At 50.1% G+C, this 17,737-nt stretch overlaps 2 protein-coding genes across 3 annotated transcripts in view; one reads left to right on the top strand and one right to left on the bottom strand.

Moving 5' to 3' along the window:
* MYO1H (myosin IH) overlaps nucleotides 1-5,151 on the top strand; it is a 42,425-nt gene extending 37,274 nt beyond the window's left edge. The window contains exons 30-32 of the mRNA XM_052654468.1: nucleotides 812-940; nucleotides 2,115-2,215; nucleotides 4,730-5,151. Of these exons, the coding sequence (XP_052510428.1) occupies nucleotides 812-940; nucleotides 2,115-2,215; nucleotides 4,730-5,151 (652 nt within the window). The remainder of the gene's footprint in view (nucleotides 1-811; nucleotides 941-2,114; nucleotides 2,216-4,729) is intronic.
* Nucleotides 2,847-17,737, bottom strand: part of KCTD10 (potassium channel tetramerization domain containing 10) — a 35,158-nt gene continuing 20,267 nt past the window's right edge. The window contains exons 4-7 of one of the 2 annotated variants that reach the window (XM_052654430.1): nucleotides 15,130-15,219; nucleotides 14,751-14,803; nucleotides 13,197-13,392; nucleotides 2,847-5,598 (exon numbers count right to left, since the gene is read on the bottom strand). In XM_052654430.1, the coding sequence (XP_052510390.1) occupies nucleotides 5,374-5,598; nucleotides 13,197-13,392; nucleotides 14,751-14,803; nucleotides 15,130-15,219 (564 nt within the window). In that variant the 3' untranslated portion in view covers nucleotides 2,847-5,373. The remainder of the gene's footprint in view (nucleotides 5,599-13,196; nucleotides 13,393-14,750; nucleotides 14,804-15,129; nucleotides 15,220-17,737) is intronic. The other variant, XM_052654431.1, reaches the window with a different exon arrangement.

Below are 17,737 nucleotides of genomic sequence, written 5' to 3'. Positions count from 1 at the left end.
ATCCTTTTCCATTCAGAATTTCACGATGTGTCATTTTTGAAAACTTTACGGTAATAGACTTGGCATTTATGATACACACAAGGTTGGGACAAAAATCTGATGGGGCAAAATGTGAATGATAATGACAACCGTAAGTGGTGTAATGAACCTTTGATCAATTTTAAGCTCTAACAACTAGGTACGGTGATATTAATTGCATCACTTTCTAAAAATGTATTGATACAACTCCAGTCAATAACATTTGGCTAACAAAAGACATATTAATACGTCTCTGGTCAATAATGTATTAACAGATCAAGGAAGAGGCAAACGTTGTTTCACCCATGCCTGCCCCTCCCCGAAAAGCAAGCACTGCCTGCCTGCGACAACTTTCTTCCCTCCTTGGCACCTAGGACAAGGGCTCCAAAGAAATGAAGTCAGTGATCACTCATTTTCCTAAGGGAACCAACAGGGGTCTTACCATCTAGTTTTCCGAAGAGGTGCATATGGTCTTAAGGGAAGTTGCCACCCGGTGAAAGGGAGACCCCTGGGTCAGAGCAGGTGACAGCCACACCCCTGCTGTTGATGCCTGTGGAAGAGCTGTGCTAAATTGATTTGAGAGTAACTCTAAGAATGCATGGCCGTTTTCCTAGCTGCAGAATTGGTTTTCTTCTGATTACTCAAATATACAATTAAAGTCTGCAATGAAACAGGAATTTGATTTTGAAACTAGCAAGCGTCACAAGTGAATTTCTTTTGCAGAACCAAAGCTGGGGGAGAAAAATAATGGAGCATGTCGGTAATCTATCACTTTGTGTATTAATATTTTAAGTTTACAGTTTTGTATTAGTCCTGGAAAAGAAGGCACAATAGTTTTTGACACTGGACCAGAGGAACAAATTTATAAAGATAAAAACGGACAGTTAACAGTGGTGAGTGGCTGGGTCTGGGGGAGGGAGGCGTAAGCTGTTTTAAATGAGACTATAGGTTAAAATCCTCCTAATTTCAGTCCTCCTTGGCTTCTTTGGTGGCTCAGACAATAGAGAATCTGCCTACAATGTGGGAGGCCTGGGTTCAGTCCCTGGGTCGGGAAGAGCCCCTGGAGAAGGGAACAGGAACCCACTCCAGGATTCTTGCCTGGGAAATCCCATGGACAGAGGAGCTTGGTGGGCTACAGTCCATGGGGTCACAAAGACTCAGACATGACTGAGTGACTAACACTTTCACAGACTGACCAGAATCATCATCTAGTTTGTTTCTTCCTCTGTCCGAATCGACACTGAACAAGTCAGGAATGGGCGCTAGAGGGACAGATGCAGACGCTGAACGAAAAGGAAGCAGTTTACTCGCCACATTTAGTTGTCAGTGGACCAGAAGCTGACATTCTTCTCAGTATTAAATACCCAAGTCCAACTCTTTACTGGGTGGCGAAGCCCTGATGCCTTAACACGTGGTTCTCAAGCGAGTCTCCACATGGGTAACTCCTGGCGAGCTTTGAAAAATACCAAGTGTTCATGTCTCCCCCGTCACCACCCCCGAGACACCAAGAGGCTACCGGCGGAGGGTGAGGCCTGGGCTCTGGAATGGGAGGAGGCTCCTGGGACCAAGGAGGAGAGGTTTGGGAAACAGGTCCATGTTAAAAAATCAAGCCTAGTACTCCTCCCTAGCAAGTCTGATCCAACCTGGCTGGGAAATGACAACTATTCCACCCCAAGGTGTTTGAATCTTTAAGATTATGTTGTATATGTACCAAGGATTCACAGTTTGCTACAAACCAATTTGAAAATGGTCTAACGATATGGAGCATCTCATACACATTTAACAATGAAATGGATTCTGTCAACAGGGACAAAATATTTAAGCGTGACTTTTACCCTAACGGATCAGGTGATTTTTCGGTTTACATGCTGTCCTAAAGCCTTCGCCCCGTATTTCTCCCTGGGTGGCTCAGGCTGAAGCTAGCAGGCCTCAGGGAGCCCATTTCTAGATGTGGCTCAGCTCATGGTGGGGGTCAGGCTGTGGGGATGGTACAGGTGGCGGGGCTGGCTGCTCACAGCTTAGCCGCGTCCGCCTCGGCCACGCGGGCGTCCTTCCAAGCGAGGCGAGACCTCAGCCCTGTGTGTACCCCCCGCCAGGTATCAGTCTGCACGAAGTCCTGATGGAAGATGGCATCTGACCTCACCCATCGCCATTTTTGCTGCCATCGAGAACGGCCAGGAAGCTCGAATTTGGGCCCGTGAGCAACACCTTCAAGCAAAGGTTCCAGCAGTTCTGGGAAAAGGATCATCCCTGAGGGATGGAAAAGGCATCTCACGCCAACCCCTCAGATGTCCTGTGGCACTAGAAGAGCCTTCTAGGGAGCCAACCTCACATCGCCCAAGGGGGTGCCTTTAAACGTCCCCAGTAGGACCTGCGCTCAACGGGCACTTGAGTATGTCATTACAGGGGGGTGGGCAACAGGTCTGTCATGCTGTCCCTGAGGCAGAATGAAATATGTGGTCTGAGCGCATACGGCTGCAAAATGTGAATTCTGCTTTCAGTAAGTGGAACTCAGGAAAACCTCCAATTCCTTCACGGCTTTAGGCTCCGCAGGGGTGAGGCGAAGCTCTCCCCACCCCAAACCTGCGCTCCGGGGCGAGAGCCGCTGACCGACCATCCGCATTTCCACCAGTCCTGCAGGCTCTCCACCTGAGACTTCCTGCCAGTGTCGGGAGTTCAAACACTCCAAAAAATGACTCCACTTTTCCCACCCTAAGCAACCTGGAGGTGGGACCTCTGTTCTGAACCGCACCTTAGTGCAGCACCTCAGTGAGATGGCCGGACTGTTCTGGGCGTTTCTGAAAAGATCCATACAAAAAAAGTTTAAGTAGAAGCGTATATAACTTTTATTTTACATACATCCACAGAGGCTGGTACAACATACAGTGACTGCTTCTGAAGCTCAGAATGTACTTTTTCCCGTGGCACAAAGACAGAAAGGTCAGTGACACACACGTGTTACGGTGACTCTGGGTAGTAGGGAGCACACATTCCAGACGGAGGGCTGGGGTACCTGCACGGCGACCACCCCACTAAATCACTGCAAGGGGGCGACTGTCAGGCCTGGCCAGGAATTGTCATGGGCAGAGGCCCCCCCCAGTCACCGCAATCAATGACTTATTTGGAAAAAAACCTGATTATGAGGGACCCAAAGCCGTGTTGGTTTTTCCCACTGTAAGTTATTACAGTGTAATAAAAACTACACTCTGTAACAAATCTTAGGGCCAGTAATTTGCTTGGATGGTTCTTAATAAATACAGGTATTGACTTTTGCTGACCCTTCGTGCTCACGTAAGAGATCAGTTCCTTGAAGAATATGTCTGATAACAGAGCCCTGGACCAGCCAATGCTTCGTCATCATCAGCTCACGGCTACAGGCAGCTAACAGTATCACTCACTGTGGAATGCTTTCATGAACTTGTTCATATCCCAGGGAAGCAATGACTCCAGACTCCAAGTGCAAAGTTGGAGGAGAAGTGAAAACAGAGATGGCCAGAAACATCAAGTCATAAGGAGCAGAAGCCCCAACAGCTCAGGCTGATCCACAAGCTCACTCTTCACACGAACATTTAAAAACAAGAGAGAACTTACATGATGGCTTTTCCATCCCTACAGAAAACATCAGAACTGACATTCACTTTACCGTTCTAGAAAAGGACAACCCCAACAGCAGGGTTGGTGTTTAAAACTTCCACAGTAGAAAATATTTACAAACCATATTTAATTAAGCCCCCTCCCTCCCGTCCTCAGCACTTAATAAAATCCAGGCGGCCTATATACGAAAGTTGCCCGCGCAACAGTTTAAAAAGCATCTACCCCTGTACGTGATTTTTAGGTTCGATCATGATTGTTTCCAAGTTTTACTACAGGCTTTGCTGCTGGATACAAAATAAAGGCATACAACTGTCCCAAGTAGGGCCAGATGTACAAAGTCTAAGCAGTAAAAACCATTTCAAAATATAAACTCATTTTTTGGGGAATACACTGTCAAAGGCTGCCCTTATTAATACCTTTGGTATAAAACAGTCACTTGAAATAGCCAAAACCCACCCAGACCATACACACACCTTCACCTTCCCAGAACTACTCTACCAGCCTAGCCTCAGCCAGCCACATTCGTCACAACTCGCTCTGGGCCGGCACGGGCGTGGTGAGGCGGGGAGGTAGGTCACCGAGAACATCCGCCCCCCACGAGCGCCGTGCGGGCAGCAGGGCCCCAGCGCGGGCCCCCCGGGCCCCCCAGGCACACATCCTCATCCAGTCACGCACGTCCCTTAAACAAACATGAACACAGACACCGACCGGACCCCAGAAACCTGCACCACCTCTGGGTCTGCTCACTGATGGCCACATCACACTGTGGAAGACTCCGAGGCAGAGACCCGGAGGGCATCTCCAGGTGACAGCCATCCTGAGGCCACTGCAGTGAGCACTGGTCCTGCCTGGACACCAGGACAGAGTCTGGGGCCAGGCTTCCTTTCTTCTAAGCAAAGGGGAGGGCATCCGCTTGGGGCAGCAAGCCCCGCTTAACAGGGGAGAAGGTGGGGGAGGAAGGAATGGAGCCCACCAGGCAGCGGTCTGTGTGAGCAGGCCACACAGCAGGCCTGGAATGGAGTGGGTCCCCAAGGGGGGCGGGGGGTGGGCGGCAGGGGCATTGCTCGCAGCCAGACCACAGACTGGCTGAAGCAGCGACAGGCCTGCCCTTCGGCAGAGCTGGCAGCCAAGGCCACGCTGGGAACCGCAGCAGAGAGGCATGAACCTCCAGGGCATACCTCCCACTGCCAGGAGCTGTGGGTCTCCATCCACAAGCTCGGAGTGGCACTCATGGCCGGATGGGCGGCTCGCAAAGCCCTGGAGCCTGTGCCAGGGCCGAGCGCACAGGAGTGGGGCCAGGGCGCTGGGCTGCAGGGTGGGCAGACGTGGGGACCGCTGGTGGCCACCGACCACAGGGGCCTGCTCCCAGCTGACAGACTGAACCCTGGAGGGAAGGCCCCCGAGAAGATCAGAGAGGCAGTCAACAGCCACCAAAATAAATACTGCAGAGGCGTTTCTCACACGCACACCCAACCCGTTCACCACCCCCTCCTCCGGAAGCAGGGAAAGCCCGGCTCCAGCGCTGCTCGGATTCTCTGAGAAACAGAGACTGTGGACCCAGCTTGTTTACCAGCTGGAGTGCATTCACCTGGGCCTAAAGACATCAATTCACCTTGCCGAGAAATACCAAAATCGTTTGGTTTGTAGGGAAGTCTGTCCGGACTCTGGGGGAAGTGGCAGGTGTCTGGGAGCTGGGGGGGTGCTCGGTGCACAGCAGAGGGGGCAGGTGGGCGGGTGGGGATGGCGGGGGCCCCCACCCGCTCACTGGTGGAGGTGGGCCCGGTCGTCCGGGCGCTTGATGTGGATCCGCCGCACGCGCTCGATCCGCTCCCGCTCCCGCTCCTCATCCTCGTCCAGGTGGTGGGAGCGCCCGGCTGCCCCACCCGTGGCCTCCAGGAGCGCGTTGTCAGGTCCCCGGCCATCCTGGGCCTCATACAGCAAAATGTTCAGGGTCTCCTCGTAGATCCGGGCTTCAGGGAACTCCACCTGCGGCCCCACAAAACACAAGGCACAAAATTAGCATCGCCCAGCTCTCCCACCGCCCACCTCTGCTGCTGCTGAGGACTTGAGAGCGGCGCCGTCTGGCCCCAGCAGGCCCCCAACAATCTGTAGGATGGTCATGATCACGTCCCAGGTGGTTATCGTTTTCAATGGGCAATGCCTGCACACGGCGCTGGAGTCACAAGCGACATGATGGACACAGTGCAATGCGTCTCTCTGCCCCTCGTTTCCTTTCCTTGGACACTGGCATCACTCCCAAACAGGGCTGCACCCTTGCACACCTGTCATTCCACACCTTAAGGCAGCGTTCCGTCCAAACAGGGGCCAGCAGCAGGGGGCCCTCATGAAACGGAAGATTACAATCCCTCCCCACTCAGTAAAGCACCATGTCTGTTCACCACCCTTCGGGGTCAGGCGCCAGGAATAAGAGGCAGGTCCCAGGCACCTGTCTCAGGCAATAGAATGAATCAGTGAGAATGGGCAAAGCACCTGAGATGCTGCACCAAGGAGGATGGCAATGACGCAGAAACCCAAGTGGGACATCTGTACAGTGACTTGGGGCAACAGAACCCAAGTGTTGGTGCCAAAGCTCAGCTTCTGGAGATTCGGGCTCAAAGGAGGAGGAGGAAACAGTCCCTCTGAAGGGGTGGCCATCCCAACACCACCCCCCTGGAGACAGGAGCCTGACAGGACAGAATGCAGAGTGAAGGAAGCCAGGAAAGGGGTCCTGGCCACCATCCTGGCTCCACCACGAACCAGCTGCCCAAACAAGAGCTCAGGCTCACTCCAGAGCCCATCCAAGAATCTATACATGAGATCCGACCGTGAGGTCTCTCAGGACCTTTCCTGCCCCTTAAACTCCAAAAACATAAAGTAACTATTTTAATCAATATGATGACTAGACTTTGAATACTCAAGGGCAGATTCAATCCACATACAGAAAAAAAAAAAACAAACCAAACTAGGAGCACTTTCCCGGTATTCCAGTAGTTAAGAAATTGCCTTGCAATGCAGAGGACTCAGGTTCGATCGCTGGCCTGGGAACTAAGATCCCACATGCCGCAAAGCACCTAGGCCCAAGAGCTGCACTATGGCACCCACCCACTGCAGAGCCCACACACCACAGCCAGAGTGTCTAAGCGGACAACGAGAGATCCCAAGAGCTACAGCTAAGACCAGGACACGACGGGGAGTCCAGTTACTGGTGGAACTCACAGCCCTGAGGACAAGTTCACAGGAGAAAAGAACCACGTGCCTCCCCAGTGCTGGAGAAGGCGTTAGTCCTCGTGTGTCTGACTCTCTGTGACTCCATGCACTGGAGCTCCTCTGTCCCCGGGATTCCGCAGACAAGAATACTGGAGTGGGCTGCCATTCCCTTCTCCAGGAGATCTTCCAGACTCAGGGATTTAACCCGGGTCTCCTGCGTTGCAGGCGGATCCTTTAGTCTTAGCCACCAGACACACGCCAAGTGAACAATTCTGGTCCCCCCCAACTATCTCTGGAGGGAAAAAAAGAACCTCAGTGCTCTTCCCTTCCTGGCTATCTTAAAGCAATATGTATCTTTTAGGATATGTTCTACATAAATGAATAAAATCTTTTCAGAAGGGAAAAGTTTTTAATTGCTGGTTTTTACTTGGTGGTCTGACTTTCTCATTTGCGTTCTGCCTCTTGAGGCTGCTCCAGGAGCACACAGAGCTGTGGGCTTCTCGGCTGCAGTGCGGATGACGACCTGAACAGGGGACCACAGACCTGCGTGAGGGTGACAGGGAGTGACCTACTGCATGCATCCCTGGTCATCAGACTTCCCTTAGGTTGAAAAGGAGAGGACAGTGTATGATATGGTTAAAAACAAAACAGGGAAGCAATCAAGATGGCGGAGTAGAATGTGACCGACGCTCACCTCCTCCCACAAATTCATCAAAAATATCAAAAATGGACATGTGCGATGATTCTCGCAGATTGTCTACTGAATGCTGGCAAAAGAGCCCAGACTGCTCAAAGGGCGAGGAAATCTCCACAGACTGGGTATGAACAAAGAAAAAAAAAAGCAAGAAACAAATCAGGATGGGACCTGCGCCCCTGGGAGGGAGCTGTGAAAGAGGAAACGCTCCTGCACCCTGGGAAGCCCCCCACCCCGGGAGATCTGCCGGCACAGGCGAGCCTGGGAGGAGAACATGGCGGCCAGAGGATGGAAGGCAGCACAGACGGCCAGTGGGCTCGGGCCGGGTGCAGCTCAGGCCGGGCGCTGGCACCTGGGCTTCGGAGATCAGAACCGGAGAGTGGTTGGGGGATGGCTATGTAGGGACAGACGGCAGGGGGCTGGAATCCAGTGCAACCGTGGCTAGAGTGTTCCCAGGGGAAATCTAGGCCACCCTAGAGACCAGCGACCTTAGCAGGGTGCACGTGGGGAGGGGCGGGACCCAGATTGCAGCCTTCTTCCCTGTGTGCACACTCGCAGAGGGCAGGACACTGCCTGCACGGGCTCCAGGGGTTGGTCACAGGCCAGAAGCTCCCTCCCTGACCCCGGGAGTGGTCATGGGGGCCCCCTCTGCTGCCCGCCTAGACTCCAGGCATGGCTGCCAGATGCCTCTGCCCTCATCACATGGTGCAGGGGTGCCTGAGACGCCTGCTGCCACTGAGAACCCCAGGACAGGGCACCAGCCGCCGCACCTGCACACCACCTGTCAAGCAGCGAACCACCAGCACGTGCCAGGAAAAGGCGACCAGCATCCATACTAAAAACAGCCCTGCACCTAATCCATCAAACCCACACAGGCTACACGGGGACGACCCCACACGAACAGCTCTCCAAGACCACAGAAGACAACTGTTCCTCCTAAACTCACAGAGCGGGAGAAGCGTGAACAAGATGAAAGGGCGGAGGAACCAGTCCTGGTTATTCCCCTGAAAGACCGACAATGAAGCAGACCCTTCCGTCTAACAGACACCTGCTTCAAAAAGAGATTAAAAGTACCAAAGGAATTTAAAAAGGCTATCGAAAAACGCCTCTTCACTGTGTTCATGGAGTTCTCGAGGCAAGCATACTGAAGTGATTTGCAATTTCCTTCTCCAGTGGACCACATTTCGTCAGGCCCTGACTAGCAGGGACACGTCCTTCAGCTGCTCCACAGTCAGACAACATGCCTGGCCACCTGGCTGTCTCACCGCTGGTCTTTGTTGAGCCTGTAAACCTTCACTGGCTGCCAGGTGTCCATCAATGTGCTGCAGTCCTTGAGTGCAATCTCAAAAACAGAACGATCTTTGTTTGTTTCCAAGGCAAACCATTCAACATCACCACTCCAAGACTATGCCCCAACCGCTAATGCCAAAGAAGTGGAAACTGAACAGTTCTATGAAGACCTACAAGACTTTGTAGAACTAACACCAAAAAAAGATGTCCTTCTCATCATAGGGGACTAGAATGCAAAAGTAGGAAGTCAAAAGATACCTGGAGTAACAGCCAAGTTTGGCCTTGGGAGTACAAAATGAAGCAGGATAAAGGCTAACAGAGTTTTGTCAAGAGAACACACTGGTCATAGCAAACACACTCTTCCAACAACACAAGAGACGACTCTACACATGGACATCACCCGATGGTAAATACTGAATTTAGACTGATATTATAGTTTTTGCAGCCAAAGATGGAGACACTCTATACAATCAGCAAAAACAAGACTGTGGCTCAGATCTTGAGCTCCTTATTGCCAAATTCAGACTTAAATTGAAGAAAGCAGGGAAAACCACTAGGCCATTCATATATGACCTAAATCAAATCCCTTATCATTATACACTAGAGGTAACAAACAGATGCAAGGGATTAGATTTGTTAGACACAGTGCCTGAAGCACTATGGATGGAGGTTCATAATTTTGAACAGGACGTGGTGATCAAAACCATCCCCAAGAAAAACAAATGCAAGAAGGCAAAGTGGTTGTCTAAAGAGGCCTTACAAATAGCTGAGAAGAGAAGCAAAAGGCAAAGGAGAAGAGTAAAGACATATCCAACTGAATGTAGAGTTCCAGAGAACAGCAAGGAGAGATAAGAAAGTCTTATTTAGTGAAGAATGCAAAGAAATAGAAGAAAACAATAGAATGGAAAAGACTAGAGATCTCTTCAAGAAAATTAGCGATACCAAGGGAACATTTCAAGCAAAGATGGGCTCCATAAAGGACAGAAATGGTAAGGATCTAACAGAAGCAGAAGACATTAAGAAGAGGTGGCAAGAATACACAGAACTGTATCAGAAAAGGTCTTAATGATCCAGATAACCACGATGGTTACTCACCCAGTCAGACATTCTGGAGTGTGATGTCAAGTGGGCCTTAGGAAGCATTGCCATGAACAAAGCTAGTAGAAGTGATGAATTCCAGCTGACCTATTTCAAATTCTAAAAGATGATGCTGTTAACATGCTGCACTCAATAGGCCAGCAGATTTGGAAAGCTCAGCAGAGGCCAAAGGTCTTGAGAAGGTCAGTTTTCATTCCAAACCCAAAGAAGGGCAATGCTAAAGAATGTTCAAACTACCGCATAATTGCACTCATCTCACATGCTAGTAGGTAATGCTCAAAACCCTTCAAGCTAGGGTTCAGTAGTACGTGAACCAAGAGTTTCCAAATGTACAAGCTAAATTTAGAAAAGGCAGAGAAACCAGAGATCAAATTGCCAACATCTGCTGGATCTTAGAAAAAGCAAAGGAATTAGAAAAAAAAAAATCTACTTCTTGTTCACTGACTATGCGGATCACAACAAACTGGAACATTCTTAAAGAGATGGGAATACCAGAACACCTTACCTGTCTCCTGAGAAACCTGTATGCAGGTCAAGAAACAATAGTTAGAACAATGGACAGGTTCAAAATTAGGAAAGGAGTACGTCAAGGCTGTACACTGTCAACTTGCTTATTTAGCTTATAGAGTATATCATGTGAAATGCCAGGCTTCATGAAGCACAAGCTGGACAAGATTGCTTAGAGGAATATCACCAACCTCAGATATGCAAATGATACCTCTCTTAGGGCAGAAAGTGAAGAGAAACTAAAGAGCTTCTTGGTGAAGGTGAAACAGGAGAGTGAAAAAGCTGGCTTAAAACTCAACATTCAAAAAACAAAGATCATAACATCTGCTTCCATTACTTCATGGCAAATAGATGGAGAGAAAGTGGAAACAGTGACAGATTTTATCTTTTTGGGCTCCAAAATCACTGCAGTTGGTGACTGCAGCCATGAAATTAAGACACTTGCTCCTTGGAAGAAATGCTACGACAAACCAAGACAGCATATTAAAAAGCAGAGACATCAATTTGCCAACAAAGGTTCATACAGTCAAAGCTATGGTTTTTCCAATAGTCATGTATGGATGTGAGAGTGGAACCAGAAAGAAGGCTGGGTGCTGAAGAATTGATGCTTTCGAACTGTCGTGCTGGAGAAGATTCTTGAGAGTCCCTTGGACAGCAAGATCAAATCAGTCAATCCTAAAGAAAATCAACCCTGAATATTCATTGGAAGGACTGATGCTGAAGCAGAAGCTCCAATACTTTGGCCCCCTGACACAAAGAAGTGACTCACTGAAGAAGACCTTGATGCTGGGCAAGACTGAGTACAGGAGGAGAAGAGGGAGACAGAGGATGACATGGCTGGATGGCATCACTGACTCAATGGACAGGAGTGTAAGCAAACTCCAGCAGATAGTGAAACACCGGGAAGCCCGGTGTGCTGCAATTCATGGGGTTCAAAGAGCCGGACCCAACTTAGCAACTGACCAAGAGGCAATTACAGATTATCATATTATGCAAAGGCTGCTAAGTCACTTCAGCCATGTCCGACTGTGCGACCCCATAGATGGTAGCCCACCAGGCTCCCCCGTCCCTGGGATTCTCCAGGCAAGAACACTGGAGTGGGTTGCCATTTCCTTCTCCAATGCAGGAAAGTGAAAAGTCAAAGTGAAGTCGCTCAGTCATGTCCGACCCTCAGCGACCCCATGGACTGCAGCCTTCCAGGCTCCTCCGTCCATGGGATTTTCCAGGCAAGAGTACTGGAGTGGGGTGCCACTGCCTTCTCCGCATGCAAAGGTAGAAACAGCAAAACAAAAAGTGTATCACTTATGCTGGGCTGTAATTAGTCACTCAGTCGTGTCTGACTCTTTGCGACTCCGTGGACTGTAGCCCACCAGGCACCTCTGTCCGTGGCGATTCTCCAGGCAAGAATACTGGATGGGTTACCATGCCCTCCTCCCTCCAGTGGATGTTCCCAAAGCAGGGACTGAACCCAGGTCTTCCACACTGCAGGTGGATTCTTTACCGTCTGAGCTACCAGGGAAGCCCAAGAATACTGAAGTGGGTAGCCTATCTCTTCTCCAGGGAGCTTCCCAATCCAGGAACCCAACCAAGGTCTCCTGCATTGTAATTCTTTACCAGCTGAGCTACCAGGGAAGCCTGAGATCACTTATATGTAGAATCTCAAATATGACAGAAGGGAACCTATCTATGAAACAAAAACAGAATCACAGACTTGAAGCACAGACTGGCAGTTGCCATGTGGGAGATGGGTAGGTAGATTAGGAGGTTTGGGATAAGCAGATGTAAACTATTACACATAGGATGGATACACAACAAGGTCCTACTGTAAAGCACAGGGAACTTTATTCAGTATCCTGTGATAAACAGGATATCTGACCTTGGGCGTTTGGCTGTGACCTACTCCTTCCTATATGTGTGTAACTGAGTCACTTTGCTACACAGGAATAATTTAATACCACAGTGTATAATCAACTATACTTCAAAAAAAAAGAAAAAAAGGAAGGGGGAAGGAAAGAGAAAGGGCACACAGCCCAAGGAAGGGAGGCAAACAGAGACGTAAAGGGAGTGAATTTCAGTGAACAGGAGACCTGATGAACCACACTGCAGCATGATGGAGCTCTGCAGAACAACACAGGGACAGAGGTCAACGGAAAGGTCAGGCCCACTGGCTTGCAGAGGATGACATAAAAATGGGTCCGCAGAGTCCAGATCAGTCAGGGAATTGCACCCTGGGAAGGAAGCCCCTGGGGTTCAGGAGGAGCGCCGAGTGAGCCCTGTGAGGGAGGATGGCTGCCCAGGTCAGTGGGGAGGAGGACAGACGACAAGAAAGGAGTAGGTCACAGCCAGACGCCCAAGGTCAAGCCCTTGGAGGGAGCGCTGCTCCTGATGAGCGAGACGGATGCGGCCAGGCTGGCGGGAAACCACGCTGAGTGGAGGACGGCAAGGTGGGGTCAGATCACCGACGGCAGAGGAGAAAACATGGGCGGCAGGGTACACGTGGGGACAAAGATCCGCGTGAATCCCAGTCACAGAAAAGGACCCCAGCAGCAGTGCGACTGCCTCTCCTTGCTGTTCCGCATCAGAAACGAAACGCCATGCTGCTTTCCCAAGCCGACAATGGGACCTTTCCAGGGCCCCAGAGATAATGAGTGCTAGTGAGGAGTCGTGGGTCCAGAAAACATCTTTAGAGCCTTTGCCTCTTGAAGTGGACTTGGCTCAAGGGAAAGGGAAGCTGGACGAATGTGGATCTCAGCCCAGCCACCTGGCGCCGTCCTCTGCAGGCCCTCACCTTTGTCTGTTTCTTCTCAGTGGCGTAGACGATGGAGGTGCAGCAGACCTCGGCGATCTTGCGGCCCTGGCCGTAGAAGGACCAGCAGCAGATTTCGTCCCCAATGACATCCTTTATGAACAGGACCCTTCCGTTAAAGCGCAGAGACAGCTTATCAAACAGTTCGATGTTTTTCAACATATTGTCGTCAGAATTGCTACAAAAGAGCAGGTGATAAGGCAACTGATTACCAGCACGTGTTAAGGGCCACCACCGGTGGGGCAGTGTTTCCACATGCAGGCCCCTTATCCCCACCAATTCTTACCAATCTCACAAGAAGCCCAAGAAGGCAGCAGTATAGTCCCTACCGCTCAAAGGAAAGCAAGGATCAGAGAAATCAGGGAACTGCCCAAGGTCAAAAACTAATAAATCGCAGAGCTGAGTCTCAAAAAGACAGCTCTGGCCCCCAAGGCTGTGCTCCAGTGGCTGTCCTGCTGTGCCAAAGCCAGGGATGAAATGCTGAAAACACAGGGCCCGGGGGCACAGGGGGCAGGTGGGGGACATAGAGGCACGCTCCGTGGAGCCCCGTGAGAGGCTGAGTGACCAGCCCTAACAGACTGCTTATCCTGGGTCCATTTACTGGTCTTGACTGACTTCATCAACCCTACATCTTTTAATTCTTGATTTGGAGCCACACGTTCCGAAGAGGCAAACGGCACTCTAGACACCCATATATACATTGCTAGTGGGAACATAAAATGGTGTAGCAGTCACTGTGGAGAACAGTCCGGCAGGTCCTCAAATGATTAAACCTGCAGTCCCTGCGTGACCCAGCAATTCCACTCCTAAGTATCTACCCAGGAGAAATGGAAATGTGTGTGTGTGTACACATACATCCACAGCAGCATTATTCCTAACAGCCAAAAGGTGGAAACAACCCTAACTGCCCAACCATAACTGGTGGAGAGATAAACAATGTGGTCTGTCTGGAGGGCAGAATATTATTCAGCCATAAAGAGGAATGAAGTCCTAATTCATGCTACAACATGGATGAACCCTGAAAACATCATGCTGAGTGAAAGGAGCCAGACACAAAAAATAGCACACTGCACGATTCTGTCTACACGAAGCGTCCAGTGCAGGCAGAGCCATAGAAACAGAAAGCACAGCAGTGGTTGCCTGGGGCTGGGGGGTAGGAGGGTGGATCGATACGGGGAGTGACTGACAGAAACAGAAAGCACAGCAGTGGTTGCCTGGGGCTGGGGGATAGGAGGGTGGAGCGATTAGGGGAGTGACTGATCCCAGGTTTCCTTCTGGGATGATGATAATGGCCGACAATGAGGTAAGTGGCGATGGGTGCGCAACTCTGTGAATACAGTAAGAAGCACTGAGCTCTGTATTTTTAAAAGGGTGAATTTGACAGTATGTGGGAATTAGATTCCATAACTGTCTATCCAGCAGGGCACTCTGGAGGTGCAGAAAGGGAGCATGTGTTTCCAGCTGAAGGGAGTGTGGGGGCAGGGAGCCGGGCCTGGCAGGCATGAATACAGAGGTCTTTCCCGGCCAACACCTCACCTGGTATACGAGTATTTGTTGTTACTTCTGTTGTAGAGCAACTTCACGGCTGGCTGTGGGTTGTTTTAGGGGAAAAAAACAGAAAGAAGAGAGTTACTTGGGAGCGCAGGTGCAGAGAACCACTGGCTTCCCTTGGAGCTAGGGCCCTGCCATCAGCCTGAAGAGGCAGGTAAGCGTAGCCTGCGGGGTGGGGAGGGGCTGAGAGGGAGACGGCATGACCTCAATACCAGGGCCAACACAAGGTGAGCCGCAGGCTCCCATTCCTGACCCTATCTCAGACCTTGTGCAAGCAATTTTACACATATTTCAAAACTTTTTCAGAAGAATCCCCACCACTTTCAGTAGCAAAAGAAATGCCACAAGGGTGCCTCCAACATACCTTATTTGATGTCGCTATAAGTTTCTGTTCTTCCTTGGATGACGTGATGACGGGAACTTTGCAGAATGGCTCGTAAGTATCTTTGTTCTGCTGGAACAAAACATACCTTCAGCCTGGGAGGCCTGCCCAGCATTGGATTGTTTAAGCTGGCCTGCCAGGCAAAGACAGGTTCTGGTGAGAGGAGATGGGGCAGCCACGGCTGCGAAGAGAGGACAACGATCTTGTAAGCTGGGCGACGATCAAGAGTGGAGTTCTCCAGTGAACCTGCTCTTTGGCCAGGAGTCTTACATGCCAGGGTGTTCCGTAAATACTAACAATGATAACACTTTCATAGCCCAGGGAAAGTGAAAAGAAAGGGAAGCTGCTCAGTCGTGTCCAACTCTTTGCGACCCCATGGACTGTAGCCTACCAGGATCCTCCATCCATGGGATTTTCCAGGCAATAGTACTGGAGTGGGTTGCTATTTCCTTCTCCAGGGGATCTTCCTGACCCAGGGATCAAACCTGGGTCTCCCGAATTGTAGGCAGACGCTTTAGCATCTGTGCCACCAGGGAAGTCCTCTCATAGCCCAGGAAGCCACTCAAAAATAAACCATAAACAAGGCAGATGAAATATGATTGTCTCAAAACTCCTACAAACTCCACTGCAATGACTGTAGAGAAATAAAAAGGTATAAGCCCATAAGAAGAAAAGGAATAGGAGAAGTACGGTCAGCGGCAAGAGATGTCACGAACTCGAGGCTGGAAAGCAGATCTCAGAGGAGTGACAACCGAGCAGAAGAAAGCTGAACCCTAAGCCAGCTGATGGGAAAGAGTCTGGGAGATTTTCCCAGGACAGCTCTGAAGGCTGGCGGGCTGAGAGCAAGAGTCTGGGCCTTGCTTGTTGGCAGAGGCACTGGTGAGACCCCAGATGGATGCCCTACCCCAGCCTGGCAGGAGAAAAGTCCACTTTCCTGGAGAAGTTTGTACAGGAGAGGACAAGGCTGACTTGCTCTGCTGAAAAGGGGGGATTCAGTGAATGATCTACGCACTCAATAGTGAGCCCTACCCCTTCTGCTCAGATCCCAAAAGGCAGCCAGTCAGGCTCATACCAACCAGGCTAGAGAGGGGAGGACTCCTCTACGAGAACCACCTGTCCGGAAGAAGCGTTTATAGATTCTGACATTGAGAGTTCCCACTGAAGAAGTCAGCCTTATCATTCACCACTGAAGCCCACGGAACAACAAAGACCAATACCTACAGTTTTCTTCAGAGCTTAAATTTCAACAGACCAAGGATCATCAGATTAGATTCAGAAAGCCTCTGAAATATGAGACTGAAACCAAGACAAAGAGAAAAAGTAAGAGGAGCCGCACGATGAAGGCAGCAGAAAGGAAACTCCAATAGCAAGATGGGAACGACAAGGGCAGGTATCACATCCTATGAAACAGGGCCGGCATGCCACATTAAGGGCACGTGGAGAACAAGAAAAGGCTCTTGGGAGTCAGAAATACGAGAGCAGAAATGAAAAACGCAACAGAAGCCTTGAAAAGACACAACTGTCGGAGAAAACAGAACAGTAACAGTGACAAAGCTAGGAGGCCAGTCCCCTGAGGTTTAATCTCAGACTAACAGAAACCACAAAAGGGAACCAGAGGGCGCGTCTCTAAGATGAAGGAGGAACAGATTCCCTGATGCGTCTGAGCAGACTGAAAGGAGACTGTGGTTTCTGAGAACTTGGGGCTACATTCGGATTGTGTGCTGAGAAAACCAAGCCAACAAAAAACAATGAAGCAACGGCTAATTCTGGCAAACTGAAAAGTTTCGAGAGAAAGGAGATAATCACTGTATACTCTATGGCTCAACTGTTAATATTCACATGACTCACTGTGAGCTCTGAGTACCGGTTTAGTCAGAACTTTGAGAAATGATACTGAGAGAAGGAATACGTTCATGCAAGTTTGGTAGCGGCCTGGGGTGGTGCGTGAGCTGACTTTCCACTTTCTATAGAAATGTCAGTGGATGATGCTGAAAATGGAAAATCAACAAATAGCAATGTGAGAAATATGAGAAAAAACAACTGCTGTAAGAATCAGAAGAGGCTGCTTCAGGGGTGGGAGGGGGTAGAGGGCATATGGTAGTGTTTTAGACATCAACCTTGCCTACAGTACTAACTTGCCTTTGTAAATGCTTTACCTACATTACTTCAATAAACACAAACATGAAATGAAAAGAACAAAGTAAAGACTTCAGCGTTCCATTAGACGTACAGTGAGTCCACAGACTCTCAGGAGAGGTGGTATGTGCAAGCTAACAGTTCCTCGGGCAGACAGGCGTGACGGGGGCTGCCTCCATGGGGAGCCACACGGACAGGTGGCTGGGAGAGGTGCAAACGTGAGCCGCACAAATACAGATCTGATGCCTCTGACAACCTACAGGGACTCTTCTGATTCCCTGCCACGTCTTCACAGCTGCTGGCCCCATCGAGAGGCACTCTAGTTTTGCAGGGATTTTACTCTCCCTAGACTTGATTGCAGTGGTCTTGCCCCAGGTCCAGCTGAGGAGTAGGGGGTATCTGTCTGCAGAGATTATGGTGGACTCTCAACAATGACTCATGGGTAAGTCCCCAG

The sequence above is a fragment of the Budorcas taxicolor genome, chromosome 17, assembly GCF_023091745.1.
Source record: "Budorcas taxicolor isolate Tak-1 chromosome 17, Takin1.1, whole genome shotgun sequence".
NCBI classification, from domain to species: domain Eukaryota; kingdom Metazoa; phylum Chordata; class Mammalia; order Artiodactyla; family Bovidae; genus Budorcas; species Budorcas taxicolor.
Note: the sequence above shows the minus strand (reverse complement) of the source record. Positions and strands in the feature narration are given on the sequence as shown.